Below are 25,038 nucleotides of genomic sequence, written 5' to 3'. Positions count from 1 at the left end.
TCTCTCTCTCTCTTTCTGCCTGCCTGCCTGCATGTCTGTCTGTCTCTCTCTCTATCTCTCTCTCTCTCTGCCTACCTACCTGTCTGCCTGTCTGTCTGTCTCAGGTAGAGAACATTAAGGTCTCCTCAGAACTCCTGCCAGTTCCCCACTGCAGCAGAACAAACAAACAAAGGAACTTTATTAAAATATAATGCCTTAGTGAGCTCGGCTTTGCATCTCATAACAAAAAGATAAAACCAAAGAGCAGGAATCCATCCTGGTCTTTGTTTTTATGACGGGGCACTTAGCCATAAATTCCTCACCTAAAGCAGTTCATGTTCACACATATTTAACATCTTCATGTTTATGCATGCAGAACTCTTATTGAATCGACCGTACAGCGGACTAAATGACATCCTTTACCTCCGCGCTACAGGATCCAATGTTTATTGAAATATGCTGGCTCTATACACACTAAAAGTACTGATTACATGTGGAAATATGCTGGCTCTATACACACTAAAAGTACTGGTTATTTACACTAGTGTAATAATGGTTGTGTGTGTGTTTGTGTGTTCGTGCATGTATGCTGCAGATTGCAGTAAGAGTGTAATAATGGTTGTGTGTGTGTTTGTGTGTGTGTGTGTGTGTGTGTGTGTGTGTGCTGCAGACTGCAGTAAGAGTGTAATAATGGTTGTGTGTGTGTTTGTGTGTGTGTGTGTGTGTGTGTGTGTGTGTGCTGCAGACTGCAGTAAGAGTGTAATAATGGTTGTGTGTGTGTGTGCTGCAGACTGCAGTAAGAGTGTAATAATGTTTGTGTGTGTGTGTGTGTGCTGCAGACTGCAGTAAGAGTGTAATAATGTTTGTGTGCGTATTTGTGTGTGTGTGTGTGTGTGCTGCAGACTGCAGTAAGAGTGTAATAATGTTTGTGTGTGTGTGCTGCAGACTGCAGTAAGAGTGTAATAATGTGTGTGTGTGTGTGTGTGTGTGTGTGTGTGTGTGCTGCAGACTGCAGTAAGAGTGTAATAGTGTGTGTGTGTGTGTGCGTATTGTGTGTGTGTGTGTGTGTGTGTGTGTGTGTGTGCTGCAGACTGCAGTAAGAGTGTAATAATGGTTGTGTGTGTGTGCTGCAGACTGCAGTAAGAGTGTAATAGTGTGTGTGTGTGTGTGTGTGTGCTGCAGACTGCAGTAAGAGTGTAATAGTGTGTGTGTGTGTGTGCTGCAGACTGCAGTAAGAGTGTTATAATGTTTGTGTGTGTGTGTGCTGCAGATTGCAGTAAGAGTGTAATAATGTGTTTGTGTGTGTGTGTGTGTGTGTGTGTGTGTGTGTGTGTGTGTGTGTGTGTGTGTGTGTGTGTGCTGCAGACTGCAGTAAGAGTGTAATAATGTGTGTGTGTGTGTGTGTGTGTGTTGTAGACTGAGTAAGAGTGTAATAATGGGTTTGTGTGTGTGTGCTGCAGACTGCAGTAAGAGTGTAATAGTGTGTGTGTGTGTGTGTGTGTGTGTGTGTGCTGCAGACTGCAGTAAGTGTGTTATAATGTTTGTGTGTGTGTGTGTTGTAGACTGGAGTAAGACGGCCACCAACAACACCAAGAAGGTGAGCTCCGACCACCTGGGGAAGTCTCTGTCCTCCAGCTCGTTCGGCTCCAGCTCGGCTAACTGGACGTCCAAAACTAAAGCTACGCTCAACCCGTTCACCAAGCGCCACAGCAACACAGGTGAGACGCACACACAGACCAGACTACATGACCCACAATGCAGAGGATCTGATCAGTCAGCTGTGATTCCTGTTCTTTATTATGACATTATTTCAGGTTTGGTTCTGTGATATCTTCTGTCGTGTTGATGTTCATGTGTGTACCTCTGTGTTTGGTGTGTAGAAAGCTCTTCCAACCAATAGCGAGAGTGGAGGACCGACGGAGGTAAAAGCTAAAGCCGATTGGCTTCCTTGCTTCCAGCGTCATGTGAATCCGCTCTGTGTTTCCCAAAATGTTCTAGGGTCAAAGTGGATCTGGAAGTTGCAAATTCTGCATTTGTGTTTCATTTTAAACAACAAAAAAAACTAAGAAACAAAAGTTTGCTGGCAGACGTTTTGGGAAAGCAGCCACTGCGTGTTGTGATTGGCTGGTCACTGTGATGTCACACATGTTCTCGCCTCAGCCTGGGACGCTCTGCGTGGGAGGAGGTCCGCTTGCACCCATTGACACGCGACTAAAACGCACAACTCCCCCCACCCGCAGCGCCCCAGGGTGCCAAAAACAAGCACGTTGTGACAGACTGCATCCAGGTACGGAAGCAAACAAGATACAAACAGTATTTGAATTTTAGGAGCAACTAAATACTTTATATTGAAATATTTTACTTTGAAAAACCATTTATAAACATACTCTAAGAAATACATCTGAACTACAGAACATGTAGAACACGCCCTCATACTCTGCTTCTGACTGGCTAGTAGTCCTTACCTAGGTACTGTCAGGACACGCCCTCATACTCTGCTTCTGACTGGCTAGTAGTCCTTACCTAGGTACTGTCAGGACACGCCCTCATACTCTGCTTCTGACTGGCTAGTAGTCCTTATAGGTACTGTCAGGGCACGCCCTCATACTCTGCTTCTGACTGGCTAGTAGTCCTTATAGGTACTGTCAGGGCACGCCCTCATACTCTGCTTCTGACTGGCTAGTAGTCCTTATAGGTACTGTCAGGGCCCTCATACTCTGCTTCTGACTGGCTAGTAGTCCTTATAGGTACTGTCAGGACACACCCTCATACTCTGCTTCTGACTGGCTAGTAGTCCTTATAGGTACTGTCAGGGCCCTCATACTCTGCTTCTGACTGGCTAGTAGTCCTTACCTAGGTACTGTCAGGGCCCTCATACTCTGCTTCTGACTGGCTAGTAGTCCTTACCTAGGTACTGTCAGGGCACGCCCTCATACTCTGCTTCTGACTGGCTAGTAGTCCTTACCTAGGTACTGTCAGGGCACGCCCTCATACTCTGCTTCTGACTGGCTAGTAGTCCTTACCTAGCTACTGTCAGGGCACGCCCTCATACTCTGCTTCTGACTGGCTAGTAGTCCTTATAGGTACTGTCAGGACACGCCCTCATACTCTGCTTCTGACTGGCTAGTAGTCCTTACCTAGGTACTGTCAGGGCACGCCCTCATACTCTGCTTCTGACTGGCTAGTAGTCCTTACCTAGGTACTGTCAGGGCACGCCCTCATACTCTGCTTCTGACTGGCTAGTAGTCCTTATAGGTACTGTCAGGGCACGCCCTCATACTCTGCTTCTGACTGGCTAGTAGTCCTTATAGGTACTGTCAGGACACGCCCTCATACTCTGCTTCTGACTGGCTAGTAGTCCTTACCTAGGTACTGTCAGGGCACGCCCTCATAATATAATATATAATATGAGCACATTAAATCTTTTTTTTTCTACGGTCACAAATTCAGATGCAAAAGTTCAAGTTGAAAACTGGACGAAGTACCTTTTAGTAGTTTTGTTGTGTACTTTTACTTATTAAAGTACTTTTTAAAATGTGTATTTTGTATGTGTATATTTGTTACTGAGTAAAAAAAGATGTTTTTTTTATCGAAAGCGGCTTTGTGCTCTTATCAAATCGCAAAAGATAAAACTATAAATAAGATATAAATAACTCAAAATAAATATTCAAAGAGAGTATTCCCCCCCCCCCCCAAAAAAAAAATGTTGAATGTAACTAAGTAACTTTTAGACTGAGTACATTTTAAATGAGCTACTTTTTTACTTTCGCTTTACTCTTACTTCTACTTAAGTAAAAGTTCCTCAAAGTAAATGTACTTTTACTTAAGTAGAACATCTTTGTACTCTTCCCACCTCTGCATGTGACTGCCGTTTGAATTTGCAAATGAAGTCATTTCATATTTTCCTTTTTAGATATGTAACTTCAGATTTCAAAATAAACTATTAAAATATTCAGTGGCTGTTAAAATTCAAATGATTATGTCTCTTGTTTGCTTCCATACGCACGCTAACATCTGTCCCGTTTAGCTTTGACTCGCAGAGTAACAACAGGCTAACGTTGTGGTTCCCATCACAGTCTGTAACTGAAAATTAACACCAAATGTTGAGGAGGGTAAACCAACATGAAGTCAATCTGTCGCTGTGTTCTGGGGCCAAAATGTTGGTCCAACATCTGTTCTCTAACTCTGAGGTTTTCAAAGCGGCGGCCCTCAGCAGATTGGAAGGGAGCATTAAAAGAAATTAAGTAAGTGATTGGTATGATTATGATGGGTTTTATTTTGAAATATAATGTATAATAGGCAAGGCAAGGCAGCTTTATTTATACAGCACGTTTCAGCAGCAGCAAGGCAATCCAGAGTGCTTTACTTAAAACTAGTGCTGTCAGACGATTACAATGTTTTATTGCGATTAATCACATTAATGTCAGAGTTAACTCGCAATTAATGGCACATTTTTATCTATTCTAAATGTCCCTTGATTTCTTTTTGTCCCATTATTTGATCGTATTGTAATGCTCTTATCAACATGGAAAAGGCCTCCATGCAGTAGCCCCCCATTGAGCTATGGCTGCTGTAAGTTTGTTCTTAGTTGTGGTATCCATGTGCTTCTGTCTGAAGTCATCCATTGTCGCCTGGCTTTGACGAGGGGGCGGAGAATTGGCATCAGCCGTGTGCTTGGCCATCAGCCGTGTGCTTGGCCATCAGCCGTGTGCTTGGCCATCAGCCGTGTGCTTGGCCATCAGCTGCCTGCTTGGCCATCAGCTGCCTGCTTGGCCATCAGCTGCCTGCTTGGCCATCAGATGTCTGCTTGGCCATCAGCTGTCGTGCTTGGCCATCAGCCGTGTGCTTGGCCATCAGCCGTGTGCTTGGCCATCAGCCGTGTGCTTGGCTATCAGCTGCGTGCTTGGCTATCAGCTGCCTGCTTGGCCATCAGCTGCCTGCTTGGCCATCAGCTATGTGCTTGGCCATCAGCCGTCAGCTTGGCATCAGCTGTCAGCTTGGCCATCAGCTGCATGCTTGGCTATCAGCTGCGTGCTTGGCTATCAGCTGCCTGCTTGGCCATCAGCTGCGTGCTTGGCCATCAGCTGCCTGCTTGGCCATCAGCTGTGTGCTTGGCCATCAGCTGTGTGCTTGGCCATCAGCTGTGTGCTTGGCCATCAAGTGGTATTTCAGACTGGACGTGCTGCGATGATAGCTCAGTTCACAACGACCAAACACACAGATCACGTTGGCCGATTTGCACGAAACTTGGAACTTAGCATCTCCAGACTGACCTGACCAAACGTTATCAAAATAATGTTGCTAGGTTAACAATTGCGCAAATTACGATCAAACACAATTTTGTAGCTAGCTACCAAATTGTAGCGGCTCGTAAGCCCAAACAACAAAACGAACATTAGCATATCTCGGCCAAAGTAAATGCTATCAACGCGAAACCTAATAATACCTTTGGACATGCTACTCCGAGGCTCTGTACCAAATTTGGCGAAGATCGGCCATTAGGGGGTGCTATAATCAACGTAGACGTGTTTTGGCCAATAACTCACTGTATGAAAATGGGAAAATTGCAATGTACTACAGACCTTGCAGCTCGCTCGTTGCGATATTTCCTGCCATTTGCGTCGGCGCCATCCCGCTTTGGGTTCCGCTTTCGCAGGCTTGGCAGGTACGTCGGGGAGGCTTGGACTACGTCATAACTGCTTGCAGTTGTAGTTTTATTTTTTGTTTGTTTTGTGGATCGTTCATACGTTAGACGTAAGATTGTTACGTGTTGCGTGCCAGTGAACACATTCACAGAAGTGGTTCTTTTAACAAGACACTACCTGAACTCCCCCTGTCTACAGACCTGCTGTGCAAAACAACAGATGTGTCCTCTTATCAAAAGTGGCACGGAAATTGCATTTTACATTAGATGATTATTGAAAAACGCCTAAACCCCCTTCGCCAAATGCACTTCTAAGTCATAATGGTGATAGATGGAGTTTGGTTTGAGTTGACATAACTTAGGCACACATGTTCAGCATTTTGGCTGAGTTATGTACCTGAGTGACAGGTTGATACCTGAGTAACAGGCTGATACCTGAGTAACAATGTCAGGAATGACAGAGAGGATCAGCCCTGGAGATAACTGAATGCTGGGAAAAATGCTTTAGAGAAAGGTTTTTAGAAAGTGACTCAACACCTGTTTTTCAGTACGCAAAGGATGAGGTGTCTGAGCTCTGATGATGTCCAACATGAGATATAGATTTCAGATAACAGGGTGGCATGGTTTAATTCAGAGGTCTTCAACGTTTTTTAAGCCAACGACTCCTTAACTGAAAGAGAGACGGAGCACAGACCCCCTACGACATATCTTTTATAAAATGAAGTTGCATTTTAAACTGGGCCTACAATAACGTGTAGGGCTGCCTGAAGCCTTTATACATACACACCTTTTTAGTGCATAGAATACAAAGCTATTAAAATAGCATGTACTAATTGTTGGCATGATTTTATAAATCAAGTTTTGATGTTAAACATACATGTGGCACAGTGAATCCTTAGGATTAACTGTCTCTGTGGATTCAATTTTAGTCATAACAAGAGATATCTCCAGACACATTACAGCTAGAGTAGGTCTAGACCACACTCTATAATTCATAAAGACCCAACAATTCCAACAATTTCCCACAAGCAAACATTTAGTGCAACAGGCGCGAGGAAAATCTTCCTTTTAGGCAGAAACCTATGAAGAATATGATTCATAATAAGTATAGCAGTTGGTATGATGAACAATGGCAGTTATAGTAACAATAAAGATAGAAAGACAGACTAGAAATAATAGTTGTAGCAGTTCAGGGCGTAGCAGGGCATAGCAGGGTGTAGCAGGGCATAGCAGGGCATTCGGGGCGTAGCAGGGCGTAGCAGGGTGTAGCAGGGCGTTCGGGGTGTAGCAGGGCATAGCAGGGTGTAGCAGGGCATAGCAGGGCATTCGGGGCGTAGCAGGGCGTAGCAGGGTGTAGCAGGGCGTTGCGGGGCAAAGCAGGGTATAGCAGGGCGTTGCGGGGCATAGCAGGGTGTAGCAGGGCATTGCGGGGCATAGCAGGGTGTAGCAGGGTGTAGCGGGGGCATAGCAGGGTGTAGCAGGGGCATAGCAGGGGCGTAGCAGGGCATAGCGGGGCATTGCGGGGCGTAGTGGGGTGTAGCAGGGCGTAGCAGGGCGTTCGGGGCGTAGTGGGGTGTAGCAGGGCATAGCAGGGCGTTGCGGGGCATAGCAGGGTGTAGCAGGGCGTTGCGGGGCAAAGCAGGGTATAGCAGGGCGTTGCGGGGCATAGCAGGGTGTAGCAGGGCGTTGCGGGGCATAGCAGGGTGTAGCAGGGCATAGCAGGGTGTAGCGGGGCGTAGCAGGGTGTTGCAGGGCGTTGCGGGGCATAGCAGGGCGTTGCGGGGCATAGCAGGGTGTAGCGGGGCATAGCAGGGCGCTCGGGGCGTAGCAGGGTGCAGCAGGGCATAGCAGGGCGTTCGGGGCGTAGCAGGGCGTAGCAGGGCATAGCAGGGTGTTGCGGGGCATAGCAGGGCCTTCGGGGCATAGCAGGGTGTAGCAGGGCGTTGCGGGGCGTAGCAGGGTTGTTGCGGGGCAAAGCAGGGCGTAGCAGGGCATTGCGGGGCGTAGCAGGGTGTAGCAGGGCATAGCGGGGTGTAGCAGGGTGTTGCGGGGCGTAGCAGGGGTGTAGCGGGGCATAGCAGGGTGTAGCAGGGGTGTAGCAGGGCGCTGCGGGGCATAGCAGGGTGCTAGCGGGCATAGCAGGGCATTGCGGGGCGTAGCAGGGTGTAGCAGGGCATAGCGGGGTGTAGCAGGGTGTTGCGGGGCGTAGCAGGGTGTAGCAGGGCATAGCAGGTTGTTGCGGGGCATAGCAGGGTGTAGCGGGGCGTTGTAGGGCGTAGCACGGAGTAGTAATGTGTAGCAGGGCTGAGCAGGGTAGCGGGCGTTGCGGGGCGTAGCGGGGCGTAGCGGGGCATTGCGGGGCGTAGTGGGGTGTAGCAGGGCGTTGCGGGGCATAGCAGGGTGTAGCGGGGCGTTGTAGGGCGTAGCGGGGCGTTGCGGGCGTAGGGGGTGTAGCAGGGCGTTGCGGGGCGTAGTGGGGGTGTAGCAGGGCGTTGGGCGTAGTGGGGTGTAGCAGGGCGTTGCGGGGCGTAGGGCGTAGCACGGAGTAGTAATGCGTAGCAGGGCTGAGCAGGGCACTGCGGGGCATACTAGGGCATGGCAGGGAGTAGCAGCACACAACCAAACAGTCATTCAGACGTGTTTCATAACCTCTGGTGTTAGCTGGCAGCACATTGTTATTGTAACATGACCTTTCGGTGATTTCCCTGAAGAGTCCAAAACCAACAATGAATGCATGCTTTCTTAAATGAAGGCAACACAAGTTTATTAATAGCATGTTTAGGCAGCAAGGCAATTCAAAGTGCTTTACATAGAACGTGAAAGCTGCCAAGATCAAAAGATTTTCCGATTAGTTGTCAAATATTAAATTAATCGGCACCTATTTTCATAATTGATTAACCAGTTTGAGTCATTTGAGTCAAAACTCTGATTCCAGCTTGTTAAATGTGAATATTTTCTGGTTCCATCCTTCATCCATCTCCATCTCTCCAGTTCTAATAACTAAATGTTTTATGAACTGTTAAGCCACTGTGGTAACTGATTGCCTCATTATTTTGCCTCTCAGTTCTGCTGACTTATTTGGGTTGAGTAGATAAATAAAACCATGTCGCTTGTATCACGTTGGACAGATCAACAGAGCTCCGACACCTCATCTATTTTCATGCTGAAAACAGCCCGCCACCCAGTGAAGTTAAGCCCTAAATAGGTGTTCAGTCACTTTTAAATTCTTCTCAGAATCCCTTTCTCCTGGGAAAGCATGCTGTTATCTTATCAAAAACATGAAAAAGACTGTGGCTGATCCTCTCTGTCATTCCTGACATTGTTACTTAGGTAACACCCAAAACACTGAACATGTGGACCAGCTCACTAAACTAGAAGGACACTCCGAGAGCGCAGACCTTCCCCATGCCCTATCTTGCAATGTTAAAGAAAGTGAAAATAAATAATATAATAAAATATAATATAAAATAAAATATAATAATATAAAATAAAATAATATAATATATAATATAATAAAATAAAATATAAAATAAAATATAATATAATAAAATAAAATATAAAATAAAATATAATATATAATATAATAAAATAAAATATAAAATAAAATAAAATATAAAATATAATATAATAAAATAATATGAAATATAAAATATAATATAAAATATAATAAAATATAATAAAATAATATAAAATATAAAATATAATATAAAATATAATAAAATATAATAAAATAATATAAAATATAAAATAAAATATAATATAAAATATAATAGAATAATATAAAATATAATAATATAATAATATAATAATATAAATATAATATAATAAAATAATATAAAAAATATAATATAATAAAGAAAATATAATATAATATAAATTATAATATAAAATATAATAAAATAATATAAAATATAAAATAAAATATAATATAAAATAAAATAGAATAATATAAAATTGAAAATAATAATATAAAATAAAAATAATATAAAAATATAAAATATAATATAAAATATAATATAAAGATATAATATAAAATAAAATATAATAATATAAAATAAAATATAATATAAAATATAATAAAATATAAAATATAATAAAATAAAATAATATAAAATATAAAATAAAAAATAAAATATAAAATAAAATATAAAATATAATAAAATAAGATAATAAAATATAAAATATAAAATAAAATATAATATATAATAAAATAAGATAATATATAAAATAAAATATAAAATAAAATTGAATAATATAAAATTGAATATAATAATATAAAATAATATAAAATATAATAATATAAAATAAAATATAAAAATATAAAATAAAAAATGCATTCTCTAGTTTCTTCTGTAATCCTGCTGACAGACAGACAAACAAACCAAAAATGAAAACAGAATAAATTGGGGGACTCTGAAGTTACCAAAAGTCCCTTTTTAACATTTGGAAGCAGAACACCTTACCTGTCATATTATATCTCCACTGAGTGCAGGATTCATTCTCCTTTGTCTGAAGTTGTTTCTACGCTCAGCGTCAGTCTCTCATTATATAGTTTCCAGATGTTTGAGTTCAGAGAATCCCTTCCCTTAAAAAAACAACAACATGTAATTCATGAGCAGAGTTTGACCTGATGTTTGCAGAGGTCTTGACGGAGAGACGGCTTTAACCCTGACACCCCCTCACCCTCAGTTTTTAAACATCTCTGTCCTAAAGTGCACCCTCCAGATGTTTGAGATGCACCTGGAGTGTTTTTCGAGGAAAATATGGGGATCTGTGTGTCAGACGGGATACAGACACGGAAACAAACACTGTGACGTCATAGGGCATTTAAAAAGTCAAAACAGCCTGACGGGACCAGCTGTAAAGAGTCAGGGGGCCTTAATCAGTTATGCAGGAATCAGGGGAGTCATGCCTGTGGCCCACGCCAGCAGAAAACTATCCTTTGGTCCCGTAGTTTGACGTTGCACAGAGACAGGGAATCATGGCTCTGTGTTGAGCAGCGCAACACGACTTCCTTATATTGTTTCGTTAGGCACCGATAGCAAGGAATGACAACGAGTAGTGATGGAGCCAAGGCAGACTTTGGCTGAACGGTGAACTAAAACATATGCTGGCTCGCAAAGTCACACTTAACTTTGTGATGGTACCAGAGGGCCGGCACGCAGACAGTATGTGCTTTATTTGGCCCATTTTCTATATGTTTTGCTCGATTGCTTTTGGCTCAGTCTCCGTAAGAAAGTCTCAACGTGTAAAGCTCTGAATGCTGCTGGTGTTTGTCCAGATCCCATTGAAGAAACTTGATTAAAATGACATCGTAAATCCACTGTTGGATGACAACATCTGTCAAATAACACAGATCATAAAACCAGGGCAACAAGTCATCCAAACAATACGACCAGTAGTTTGTTCCTCTTCTTTAATACGACCCACAGGAGGGTATTTCCGTCCTCATATCTCAACCAGAGAAGATAGCGGTCGCCGTTTTAAACACGTCGTTAACGTTGTGAGACGGTCTCAGTTTGGTTAAGTTTAAGACACCAAAACTACTACGTTAAGGTGATAAAAAAGATGATGGTTTTCGGATAAAATCTCATGTTTCTCCACTTCTGGTTAGCTGAACGTGACGTGTCGCTGTGAACTCGTCGTTTATTTTATTTTTCTGTACGATTATTTTTTGGGGCATTTTAGGTCTTTATCTGACAGAACAGCTGAAGGGTGAATGACGTGCAGCAAAGGGCCTCGAGTCGGAGTCAAACAACTAGGTTCTTCTGTGGTAATTGACCCATCCTCTCAAACCCCCCAACCTGCCTCCTTACCAGGACATTTGGCGCTCTTATACCTCCTCACCTTACTTCCTGCTTTGCTCCCGTCAGAACTACTACGGCCACTAGAGGGCGCCTCCACTAGAAACGTAAATATAGGTCCAAAGACCGCTGTTCGCCAGCAGCAGCAGCCATCTTCTTTGTTTTCAAGTAGCAGGGAATTCAGGTGGAACTGTCGCAACTCTGCTGTCATTATGTCAAGCCCCGCCCACCGGCTCTAGACACGATGTGATTGGCCTGACTACAGTTTGGTTTTTCCAGCTCGCAAGCCAACGGAGAGTTGCTAGACGACCCTGGCTGCAGATTACATCTGCTGCTGCTAAGGTGCATCTAGATTTCTAGGCTACGGGGGACTGCCAGTTTTGCAAAAATGACTTTTGTTGTTTAAAAAACAAACATCAAACAGTTCAATCGATTAATTTATCACGTTAAATACACTATGTGCTACACGTTCTGTGTTGATTGGTTTAAGATGTTGTACAACAATTTATTTTCACCCTTTCTGCCAGTAATGCCAGATGGCCTTATTCAAACAGGGAGCAGAATACTCTTCAGACAAAACAAGCCAATTATAGTGAATCTGTTTTGTAATAGATCCGTTCAGCTGTTTGATATTTTCATTGGCGGCCCCCGACAGAACAATGGGGCCGACGGTGAAGCTTCATACCTCGCTGTGTGTTGGGGTTAGTGTTACTGTGTGTACCACCCATCTTTCCATGTGCTTCCCATCCTGTTCTCTGAAGTTTACCCAAACATTTCTCCAGTTAAACCTGCGTCATTAGCTCAGAGCGTTCCACGATCCAAATAACATTGCAGCGTAATAATATCCAAACTATTCAAAGTTGTCTTTCTAGATCAGGTATGCACACAAGTGATCTCTAGATCAAGTGGAAAATCAAATCAAAATATGCCTTGCTGGATGACCCAGCGTGGCTTCACTTGGCCTGGTTGGTATTATTTGTTGGCTCTGAAACACTTCAAAATCACAAGGCCCTGGGAGGGAAGAACGCCAACACAACCAACCTCATTTAGAAGGAGAAAAAATAGAAGAAACGCCAAACCACACAACCAGATTGCCCTGCGAGAGAGCCAGTTATTCTGTTTAAAGTCAGAGGTCAACACTTCACTGTGGTATTCATTGAAACCTGGTGGAAAAATAGGTGACAACTGCTGTAAAAATCATCTCTATTTGGCCAGAAATACCTGCAACAGTATCTACAACAGACCCTGGGACGGCGTCCCAAAAGCACCTAAGGGCTCCTGCACACTGGCTGTGTGGCGTGAGCGTGTCAGCTGCGTGTCGTGTCCGTTTTTATTTGGGCTCCCATGTCAACAGGTTAGAGCGTGCACACTGCCTGCGTGACACGCACGTCTCAGGAGAACGTGTGCGTGCTAGAAATAGAACCAACGCCTATTTTTCACGCGACACGCCAGCGTGTTGGAAGCGTTTCCAGGCAACATAGAATAGGAAAACATGTTTATATGTTATTTAGACACAAATACATTTAATAAATGACATGTTGATGTTTGAAAGTCTCGAGGTTTTGATATAAATGCAGATATAAATGTCATTTAAAAAAATAATAATAAATAATTAGCGATTTTCTTGTATTGCACCTGTCAATACAGAACCAAATATTCTGGAGCCTATTTTGCCGTCAATCCTGCAGACGTTGTCTTTGCTGTAATCAGATCAGTATATATCTATGTTTATGTTTATGTGAAACATCCATGTGTACAGTAGAGGATGGATACCCGAACTGAGCACGACGGTACCCGACGGGCCGGGCCGGGTTGGGACAGATATTTAGAAATGATTTTGGGGTTCGGGTCAGGCTCGTTCACATCAGCGCGATAAAGCATTGAACATTTTACATTTAAAAAAGCTTATTATGTAGGTGTGTTAACGTGCACTTGATGACCTCATCTGTTGACATTTCTGAATGCCTTCCTGCAGCTGCTTAATGAAAGCTTTCCACATAAACAAACGTACATGTGTCATTAGTATTAGGAGAAAATTATATTTTAACTGTGTCTAGGCTATGGTCGGGCTCAGACATAAATATATTAATGGCTGTCGGGCTCGGGCCGGGTTCGGTTACTGCTCTGTTGGACGTGGGCCGGGCTCGGACAGAAAAATGCGGCCTGATCCGCACTCTAGTGTCCAGACAAGGCTAGCAGCAGCAGCAACGCTTCAGACACGTTTCTGGTGTGCAAAGACACAGGAAATGCTCACGCCATGCAGCCAGTGTGCAGAAGGTCTTATGGCTAACATGATGTCAGACCTGTCACAGCATAACCACAACCAAAACGTGATACCATGGCAACATGTCTAGGAAATTTGGCTTTTATTCGTGCATTTGAAATCAAAGGAGCTACCAGAGATGTGGACTTGGTGACTTGGATGGCTTGCGTGTATTTATAAGTTTGAATGTTAGCTGTTAAATATAAATAAGATTATTGTTTCTGGCATTTTAGGCCTTTATTCGATAGGACAGCTTAGACATGAAAGGGGTCTAGAGAAGGGGAATGACATGCAGCAAAGGGCGGCAGGTCGGAATTGAACCTGCAGCCGCTGCGGCGAGGACTGAGCCTCTGTACACGGGGCCCACGGTCTACCAGGTGAGCTATCCAGGTGCCCATAAATAATATAATCTGATGTTGTCACGTTTCTGTAACTATCAAATATGCTACACAGCGGCAGCAGCGCAAACTCTGAATCATGATTGGACGACTCACAAAGCTCCCCGGTGTGCGATTGTTATGATTGGATGACTGGCTGTCAGTCAATCTCCTTGCCATGGCAACACGTAACATCAAAGACCCCTGATGAAGCCTCATTAGTCGGACCAGACCACCACAATGGCTGCGTCTGTGCCACGAGTCATCACTTTTGGATTTAAAAATGTCACGCGAGATGAGAAAAGTGAACTGCTGAATGCAAGACCTGCTCATCAAGACCTGCTCATCAAGACCTGCTAATCAAGACCTGCTCATCAAGACCTGCTCATCAAGACCTGCTCATCAAGACCTGTTAATCAAGACCTGCTCATCAAGACCTGCTAATCAAGACCTACTAATCAAGACCTACTAAACAAGACATGCTAATCAAGACCTGCTAATCAAGACCTGCTAATCAAGACCTGCTCATCAAGACCTGCTAATCAAGACCTACTAAACAAGACATGTTAATCAAGACCTACTAATCAAGACCTGCTAATCAAGACCTGCTAATCAAGACCTGCTCATCAAGACCTACTAATCAAGACCTACTAATCAAGACCTGCTAATCAAGACCTACTAATCAAGACCTGTTAATCAAGACCTGCTAATCAAGACCTACTAATCAAGACATGTTAATCAAGACATGCTAATCAAGACCTGCTAATCAAGACCTGTTAATCAAGACCTGTTACTCAAGACATGCTAATCAAGACCTGTTAATCAAGACCTACTAATCAAGACCTGTTACTCAAGACCTACTAATCAAGACCTGTTACTCAAGACATACTAATCAAGACCTGTTACTCAAGACATGCTAATCAAGACCTGCTAATTTGGGACTTGACTTGCCTTAACTAAGGACTGTACTTGACTTGACATAACCTGTGACTTGACTTGACCAAAAAGACAACAACCTGAGACTTCCATGGGACTTGAGCAAGGATTGACTTGGTCACAACACTGGGAGCTACACGCTAAAGCCGCCTACACATGAGAAGTGATAGGACAGATGTCTACGTAATTAAAACTTGAACTCTTTTTGGATGTTTTCACAAAACAAACATTTGAAGACGGATACTTTCGGCCCGAGGCCATCATGAATGTTCTGCATTGGATTGTTTAGTTTTAAGCGGATGGTGCCAGATATTATTATTGCACATAACAACCCACGTACATATATGATGGATGTAGATTCATACATTTATTTTGTCTTCACACATTCCTCTCCTTGCTTTGCTTTCGGTCTCTTGAGGATTGATTTAAGCCAGTGGTTCTCAAGCATTTTTCTACAATGTTCCTCCTTTGAACAGTGTTTTTAAGCCATGTACCCTCTAACCAGCGTGAATAATTTTTGTATAAAGAGGAAGAATACAGCGCTGTCAGCGATAGATTAACTAAACTACAGCCTTGGACCTGGAAAACATTTAGATGATGATGGAAAAAGGTGACAAAAACGGTAAGAAGGAAGGAAGGAAGGTAAGAATAGGTCGACAAAAGGGACAAAATATTCAAATAAGCGACAAACTTCAAAAACAGAGACACAAACTATGAAAAAAAAGAGACAAACTTGGAGAAAAAGAGACAGTAGAAGTAACTACAGCCTTGGAACTGAAAAACATTTTGCAAAAAATGTCACGTACCCCCTGCAGTCCTCCAGAGTACCCCTAGGGGGACACGTACCTCCTGCAGTCCTCCAGAGTACCACTAGGGGGACACGTACCTCCTGCAGTCCTCCAGAGTACCCCTAGGGGGACACGTACCTCCTGCAGTCCTCCAGAGTACCACTAGGGGGACACGTACCTCCTGCAGTCCTCCAAAGTACCCCTAGGGGGACACGTACCTCCTGCAGTCCTCCAGAGTACCCCAAGGGGGACATGGACCCCCTGCAGTCCTCCAGAGTACCACTAGGGGGACACGTACCTCCTGCAGTCCTCCAAAGTACCCCTAGGGGGACACGTACCTCCTGCAGTCCTCCAGAGTACCCCTAGGGGGACATGTACCTCCTGCAGTCCTCCAGAGTACCCCTAGGGGGACACGTACCTCCTGCAGTCCTCCAGAGTACCCCTAGGGGGACACATACCCCCTGCAGTCCTCCAGAGTACCCCCAGGGGGACACGGACCCCCTGCAGTCCTCCAGAGTACCCCTAGGGGGGACACGGACCCCCTGCAGTCCTCCAGAGTACCCCCAGGGGGACACGGACCCCCTGCAGAAACACTGATTTTTAACTATACTGTTGATATCATCGAGCACTTTTCAAACACGTTACAAATTGCTTCACAAAACCATTTTAGGGTTTGAACCCTTCTGTTGTCCTTCTGGGTAAAAAAATGTTTTCTTTTTCAACGTTTTCGTATCATTTTTCAACATTTTCGGTGCTTTTTTCCCACTTCCACCAGTATACACTGACGCCAACTTATGACCACTACACCTCATGTAGCCTATATGAAATTATACATATATTTATATAATGTACATTACAAATGTACATACTGTAATTACACTTATACACATGCCATACACATGCTTCATACTATTCATCCTGCAGATACTTATTCTTACTACTCTTAATAGTAATAATGTTACCACACTGCACATAGCTGTACATACTGTACATATATGTCTATATGGTTCACACAATATATCCATATTTATTCTGTTTTTCTTATTATATATTCTGCAAATACACTGCATATATCTATATTATTCTTACTACCAGTATAATGTCACTGCTACTGCATTGCACATATGTGTACATGTTGTTCATACATTGTTTATATTACATAGCCATATTTATTCTGCTCTTATAACACTGCTCTATATACATCTTGTCCTGCATATGCACCACCTGTCTATACTTGTATATCACGTTGCACTTTTTCTGCTTTTTTTGCACTTCTGGTTGGACGCAAACTGCATTTCGTTGTACTTGTACTCTGCACAATGACAATACAGTTGAATCTAATCTAATGTTGATGGATAATCCCAGACTGTCAAAGTGAAGTCAGGATATAATTAAATAAAACGGCAAAAATTCAATAAAAGTAGTAAAGTGAGCCTTACTTTACTTGGGAGGAGCGTTTAGTGGAACCTTCTGTGTTACTTTTGGGCGATTTGGGTGAAAGAAACCCAAATGTTTTGATATGGAAACTTTTAAAATGGGTCAAATATGACCCGAGGGCAACAGGAGGAATAAAACAACAAATCAGACTATTTGGTGAAGAACTGAACAGTTTAGGTAAGAAAAGATAGACACTTCAAGGAGGTTTCAAGCTCAAATAAAATCAGGGAAGGCTGTCCGATGAAATGTTTTAAGAAGGGACTTGACGGAGAACGCTAACTCAGCTGACCTGATATCCTCAGTCAGACGTACGAGAACCTTAAATCAGTGATCATTAAAATGTTCAAATCTATTCTAAAACATACTAGGAGCCAGCGTAAAGACGCTAAGGCTGTGTTTAGATGGAAACGATCTGAAGAGAAAACGCAAACGTGGCACTGCGTTCTCACTTTCTATTCTGCGTTTAGACGAGCGTTTTGGGGGGGAAATCTGCGTGCATATGGTGACGCAAAAGTGTGTGAAATGTGATGTAGTATGCACGCCAGGTGGCTAGGTGGTGGTGTGAAGCACTGCCACACAACACCACCAAGTCCACGCGCCTGATAGAACCTTCCTCCTACTCCTCTCCCTAGTAGCGGCAAGCGAACAACAAAAGCTGACAGTTTAGTCCCGTCCAGCCCCCACGTCGTTCAAATACCAAATGCACCTGCGCCCATCTGTGGCCCATGGGCGTGTTGGTCTTACAGGGAGGTGTGTTCAGGTGCATTCTGGGCGTGCTGGTCTTACAGGGAGGTGTGTTCAGGTGCATTCTGGGCGTGCTGGTCTTACAGGGAGGTGTGTTCAGGTGCATTCTGGGCGTGCTGGTCTTACAGGGAGGTGTGTTCAGGTGCATTCTGGGCGTGCTGGTCTTACAGGGAGGTGTGTTCAGGTGCATTCTGGGCGTATTGCTATCTTGAGGCAGTGGGAAGTGATGGCACCATTGACCAACAAAAACCTGGTCTAATGTCAATAACGCAGCATTTCATTGTTATTTTAACAGAGCATTAGTAAAATGCTCCTAGGCTCGTGCACAGCACGTGCACACTATGCTTGTTACACACACAGGGACGCACAGCAGCACGCACACGCAGAAGATTACAAATACAAATATTACGGTGCAAATCCTCCATCATAACAGCAATGCTCCAAGGTCCAAACGCGCCTGGCTTTTAAAGGGAATGGGAGATGATCTCTGATTGGTTGATTGCATGTTACGCCCAAAACACACCTCTGATTAATGAAGACACTAAGTACAACCCTTTTGAACCATGACCCCGGTGCACGGACCCTTTTTACTGCCGTCAAACTAGCAAAAGTGGATTTGGACGCCCTAAACACACCTGCACCAGGTGTTCACGCCGTGACCTCAGATCGTTAAAATAGGACCCTGTAGACAGATTTTCACTCTTCTTTCTTGACAATTGTAATAATTATCGCATGATTGAGTACTAATCCTTGTGTGTCCCTGTCTTTATCTTTTTGCTCCCTGGATGCAGATAAATGTTACTCCAACCAGACCGGCCCCAAGTGCGTCTCCTCATGCTCGTCCTCCTTCGAGATGGAACCCAACTCCTCTTCCTCCTCGTCCTCCATCCTCCCCGTCAGTCAGATGATCGACAAGGTGAAAGGTTACTGCTCCACACGCTCCGACAACTTCTATAACTTCATGTCGGACAGCTTCACCAACAGCACCAGGTTCTAGAGATGTCTCGAGACATTTCTGGAGCCTCCTTCGTGATTTGGAACTGCCCCGAATAGTTGTAGAAAATGTTGGGACATCGGCCTTTCATCGGCAGATCAGTGACGAAGGAGACTTCTGTTTAAGGTTCCAATATGAAGTGTTAACACTGGAGCCTGCCTCGCTCTTCAGGAACTGCCCACGATGTTATTTAAGGCTTTGCTTTTGTTCAGAAACTGTCAGCCAACAATCAAGAACCTTTTGTGTCCTGGAAGTGGGAGTGTGCCTTTGTTCCTACAGTCCTATGTTCCCATAGCCCAATGTTCCCACAGCCCAATGTTCCCACAGCCCAATGTTCCCACAGCCCAATGTTCCTACAGCCCAATGTTCCCACAGCCCAATGTTCCCACAGCCCAATGTTCCCACAGCCCTATGTTCCTACAGCCCTATGTTCCTACAGCCCAATGTTCCCACAGCCCAATGTTCCCACAGCCCAATGTTCCCACAGCCCAATGTTCCCACAGCCCTATGTTCCCACAGCCCTATGTTCCTACAGCCCAATGTTCCCACAGCCCCTATGTTCCCACAGCCCAATGTTCCTACAGCCCAATGTTCCCACAGCCCAATGTTCCCACAGCCCAATGTTCCCACAGCCCAATGTTCCCACAGCCCAATGTTCCTACAGCCCAATGTTCCCACAGCCCCTATGTTCCCACAGCCCAATGTTCCCACAGCCCTATGTTCCCACATTTCTAAGATTTTTATATGGGAACATAGGGCTGACCCCACTGGAAGTGCGCCAATCATTTTTGAACTCTTTCCCAGCCTCAGCCAGGACATCTTTTAGGATTTATTGGGCCTTGACAGAAGCTCCCCCTCTAACATTTGTAAAGCCTCACTTAGTGTAGTGCGTACATGTCGGCTGGTTGGCGTTTTCTCAATTCGCGCACGGCCGTTATGCACTGACCAGAAATTACTCTTCTTATTTTCATTTCAAATCGCAGCCGGCCAAATATATATATATATAATATATATACCGATTTGTTTTCTCACTATCTGACTATCTGTGTTCACTGTTTCAATCCCAACCACTGCAGCTTCCTCGCCGCCCTTTTCCCACGTTTGAAAATACGTTGGTCCCGTAGCTTTTGCTCCGTAGTAAAGATGGCAAGGATTGTCCAGTGTTCCACATTGGGATGCACCGAATCCAGATTTTTGGGGTTCTGCTGAATCCTGAACCCCCTGGTTGAGGTTCTGCTGAATCCTGAACCCCCTGGTTGAGATTCTGCTGAATCCTGAACCCCCTGGTTGAGGTTCTGCTGAATCCTGAACCCCCTGGTTGAGATTCTGCTGAATCCTCGTCCCGTCCTCAGTCCATGAACACAGTCAACACATTAATGAAGTAAACAGTGACTGTCCTTCCTTTGCCGTACCTGAAGTTGCTGCATTCTGGCTGCTGTCTGTAGATTCCTTCATGCTCAGCTCGTATTCTTCCAGATGTTTCATACCAGATGTTGTAACTCTCCTGATGTCTTTGGGTCTAATCTGACCCATTTTCAAAAAGTTTCTATATCAGAAATTTGGGTTTCTTTCAACCAAATTGTCCAAAATAACATAACGTGGATGGTTCCATACAATCATTACTTAAATTACAGGTAAAATAAATGGTCAGTTCAAAATATAATCAAAGAATGTTGGAAAAAAAACAACAATAACGTCCAAAAAAAAGTGCAGAAAAATCGACAAAAACATTGGAAATAAGTGACAAAATAATTTGAAAAAAAAGGACCAAAAAAAACTCTTTTTTTTGGAAAAAAGTGACAAAAAAAACTCGGAAAAAAATGACTAAAGTTTTTGAAAAAAGTGAGAAAAATGTCACAAAAAAATGTTTTTTTATTTGAAATTTTGACCCAGAAAATATAAAGTCGCATGGTCGATGGGAGGACAAGACGAGGGTTAACAGTGGTGATGTTGTGTATTGTTTAGGGTCCTCGCCACCACCAGACTAATCAGCATTGCAGATTGAACATGTAGCTGGACTTGAATGGCCTTCTTTTGACTGAAAGTACTGCCAAACAACCCTTTTTCTGCTCACCAGTTCCATTTCCACTTCCTCTCAGCCTGCTGCATTGAAGCTCCACCTACGTAAACACCTTCCTGTAATCAACGGCGCCGTCATTACGGCGACCAGCGTAGCGCGGAGTGACAGCGTAGGGCTCAGCAGAAACCCAACCCCGTTAAAAATCCTGGATTCGGTGCATCCCTAGTCATAATGGACCTTCTCTGCAGTTCAAAGTGTCCTGGCAGCAGTTTTACAGTGGTGGCCTACAGGGAAAATAGGCTGCAATGCTGAGCACACTTCCTTGGGGCCTGTTCCCACCGTCCTCTTTCGCCCCTTGGAGCTTTGAATCAGATTCCCTGTATCACTTTTATTTGAATGTGTTTAGCAGACTTCACTCTCCTGTTCTCCTCGGGTCAAGTCCAAATCAAATGAATGACAAAAGCGGCAAAAACATTGGAAAAAAAACGACTATAGGCATTGAAAGCCTCGAAAACAGCAGAATAAAGCTTGGAAAAAAACCGTCACACAAGGCACAAACGATGTTTTATAAAGCATCGAAAATTGTGTCAAAAAATGTGAAAACAGTTTTGACCCAGGAGGACAACGCGAGGGTTAGAAGAACTAGCTTTAACTGTCATTTCAATTGGACTGGTTAGCAGAACACACATTTCGTTAATATATCTACTGATCAACATTCATAAAGAGCTGGTTGGTTTGTGTTGTTCCTCAGTAGCCACGCAGCTTATACACTGTTCCAGATTATTATGCACATGATATTTTTCACAGAATTTCCTCCTAATTGACCTCCTAATGCCGCCAATTCAGCAAATGACCATTTTCAGTTCTTTACAACCTATAAAATGCTGTGAGACTGTTGTGCATAATCATTTGGAACACAGTGTACAGCTACAGGATTTCAACCAGAGCCAGAATCTCAATGCACTGTCTTTGGCTTTGTGTGAACGTGCACCAAATCTGCCTTTTCATGGAAACTCTTTCAAAGGCAGCCTGTGAACTACCTGCTAAACCCCCCCCCCCAAGAGACCAAGTGTACATAATATATAATATAATCACGGACAAAGTCACACATTATTGTTTTAAATCCCCAGATAATTAGGGGTGTCTGAGAGCTTACTAGAACGATTCTACTGTATCATATCAAATGACAGAATCGGCTGACATGGCTGCCAGACTGTAACTGAGAGGAAACTGAAGGAGCAGAGGAGAGAGCAGAGAGGGGAGGAAGGAAGATAAGACTTAAAAAAAACCCCGTTATGTTATGTTTTGGTGTTTTTTTACATACTGTGATGTTTGCTTGAACTGTCCGTTTGTGCATGTGTGTGTGGAGCCATATCCCGTGTAAATATTGATGATCTATCTATTCTATGTGCCTTATTTTAAAGTGTTTATAATGTGTCCAGATGGTTGCTTTTGTTCATGCCTTCGCGGGGTCCTGTAAGGGTCACAGGGACTGTATACACACACACACACACCCCCCAAATATTCTCCAACTCCCCCGCACCGTGCAAGCACGCAGTCGGCCGTCCTTTTCACCTCGGGAGGAAACTATTCATGGTGACAGTAAAGGCAGAAATCATAGGATGTTTGAAACCGAACGGACTAGTTTGTCTCCCGTTCCACCTAAAAGCTACGGGACCAGTGGGTCAAGATGCTTTTTGGTGTAACTGCCGGGAAACACACCGCACGCTGAAGCGCCGCGAAAACCCCCGAAGCGTGGATTCGTGCCTGATCGCGCAGTTCTCCACCGGTCACAAGGCGATCCTTTTCCTCTCCACTCTACAAAACGTCTCTCTCTCTCTCCCAGGGTGGGTGGGTGGGGGTGTGTGTGTGTGTGTGTGTGTGTGTGTGTGTGTGTGTGTCTCTCTCTGTGTGTGTGTGTGTGTGTGTGTGTGTGTGTGTGTGTGTGTGTGTGTGTGTGTGTGTCTCTCTCTCTCTCTCTCTCCGTGTGCCTGATCGCGTGTCTCGCTGTGAGAAGTCAAGACAGCCAAAATCACCATATGTGTGTGTGTGTGTGTGTGTGTGTGTGTGTGTGTGTGTGTCTGTGTGTGTGTGTGTGTGTGTGTGTGTGTGTGAGAGAGAGAGTGTGTCTGTGTGTGTGTGTGTGTGTGTGAGAGAGAGTGTGTGTCTCTGTGTGTGTCTGTCTCTCTCTTTCTCCGTGTGCCTGATCGCGTGTCTCGCTGTGAGAAGTCAAGACAGCCAAAATCACCATATGTGTGTGTGTGTGTGTGTGTGTGTGTGTGTGTGTGTGTGTGTGTATCCAGCTGCCCTGTGGTCTTCCTGTATGTGATTACCTGCCTGGCTCAACACATTCGCTCGCGTCCTGCTTCAGCGGCCGGTGTGGCCGGACAGATTGAATAACGTGGGTGAAGAAATGAAAATAGCTACGTTTAACGGTGTTTAACGGCGCTTCAGCGTGCGGTGTGTTTCTGGCCTTACTCTCAAACCCAAGTAGAGATTTTTCTAGGGCTGCAACTAATGATTATTTTTACTGTCGATCAATCTGACAATTGTTGTTGTTTGGGTTCTCTTGCAACTTCTGATTGTTTTCACTGTAAATGAATGTGTAGCTTTGGGTTCAACAGCAGGGGGGGGGGTTGAGATCTCTACTATCTATCTAAGGAGAGCCCGGGACATGTCTGCATGGATTGATTGAAAAAAACGACAAAAATCACGGAAATATTGTCGGGAAAAAATCCCTCAATAAAGGCGACAAAAACCTCAAAAAATGTGTCAAAAAATCCTCGAAAAAGGTTATGGTTTATAATGTTAAGGTCTGAATGGAGCCCATTTAGGCTACCCATGAGCATTAATACATAGAGGCAGGAAGAAGGACTTAAACCAGCCTTTATTCATTATTATTGCAGAGAGGGGGTTTGGGGCTGGGTTTTTTTATTGGTGGTTTGGGCAGAAAAATAAATAACAAGAAAGCTGAAGCCAGTTGGCTATACGGAGCTCGGCTCCTGTTCAATCAGTCACATGCACAATATATTTTACAACCACAGCATTACGGTTCAGAGCTAGGAGTCTCGTTTGTGTTGAAATAGGATTATTTTTATTCAGGATATGATGATTGCTTTGGGTTTACGTTGTAGCGTGAAGATATCCACTCACCGTGCATCTGCCAGATTGGAAATCATCACGATAACGCTCAGTTCATCCAAATTACAACAAAAAACCATTTTCCCATGTGGCTTCTCGTCTTGCACATACTTTGATTCTTCTGAGAATACTTGCCACCACATAACCGCAATGGAGAGGAGGATAATTTCTCTTGTGGTGCCTAAATTAAAAAAAGAAATGGCATTTTGGAAGAATCGGCGGCATCAACAAACAATGTCCTGATTACTGGGATAATCCACAGAAAATGGTTCCCATTGGACTATGCTGACAGCGAGGACTGTGGATTATCAAGAGAAGGAATCAGAACATTGTTTCTGGAAAGACTTTTTCTTTCTCTTCTTTCTTTTATATCTTTGCAGCACAAGTAAAACAATAACAAACAATAGGCTCGTTCGAGATGAACTGCGCCTCGCCTGTAAAGTGGACGAGAGCAGGCAGTCAGTTCCCCCCCGTAGCTCTGTTGGGTGTAAATGTGGAGAGAAAAACTAAACCAATCAGTGCTGCCTACACCGTGTTATCCTCCTGCTAGCGTTAGCACCCAACAGGCTTAAACAGGGCAGGTTTAAACATGCTTTTAGCCTCTAAACAGGCTCTAAATGTCATTACCAGAGCTCCCCATGTGCAGTGATTCCTTCTGAGGGAACACAGGGAATCAGACTGCTGGAGATGTGACAGAAAGACATAAACGTTGTTAATCGTTAATGTTATTTCCTGTTTTCCGGTCAAGTCCACACTAGTCGATTGTCGAACATACAATCCAATATTCCAGTCAGATTCCCCGTGTTCCCTCAGAAGGAATCACTGCACATGGGGAGCACTTGTAATGACATCTCGAGCATGTTTAGAGGCTAAAAACATGTTTAAACCTGCCCTGTTTAAGCCTGTTGGGT

At 43.9% G+C, this 25,038-nt stretch overlaps 1 protein-coding gene across 1 annotated transcript in view; it reads left to right on the top strand.

Annotated features, from left to right (window-relative positions):
* The window catches only part of adgrg6 (adhesion G protein-coupled receptor G6), a 123,638-nt gene extending 101,215 nt beyond the window's left edge, over positions 1-22,423 (top strand). The window contains exons 30-31 of the mRNA XM_078275445.1: positions 1,542-1,697; positions 18,764-22,423. Coding sequence (XP_078131571.1) covers positions 1,542-1,697; positions 18,764-18,969 — 362 coding nt within the window. The 3' untranslated portion in view covers positions 18,970-22,423. The remainder of the gene's footprint in view (positions 1-1,541; positions 1,698-18,763) is intronic.
* The last annotated feature ends 2,615 nt before the right edge of the window (positions 22,424-25,038 follow it).

The sequence above is a fragment of the Sander vitreus genome, chromosome 18 (genome assembly GCF_031162955.1).
Source record: "Sander vitreus isolate 19-12246 chromosome 18, sanVit1, whole genome shotgun sequence".
Classification (NCBI taxonomy): Eukaryota; Metazoa; Chordata; class Actinopteri; order Perciformes; family Percidae; genus Sander; species Sander vitreus.
Note: the sequence above shows the minus strand (reverse complement) of the source record. Positions and strands in the feature narration are given on the sequence as shown.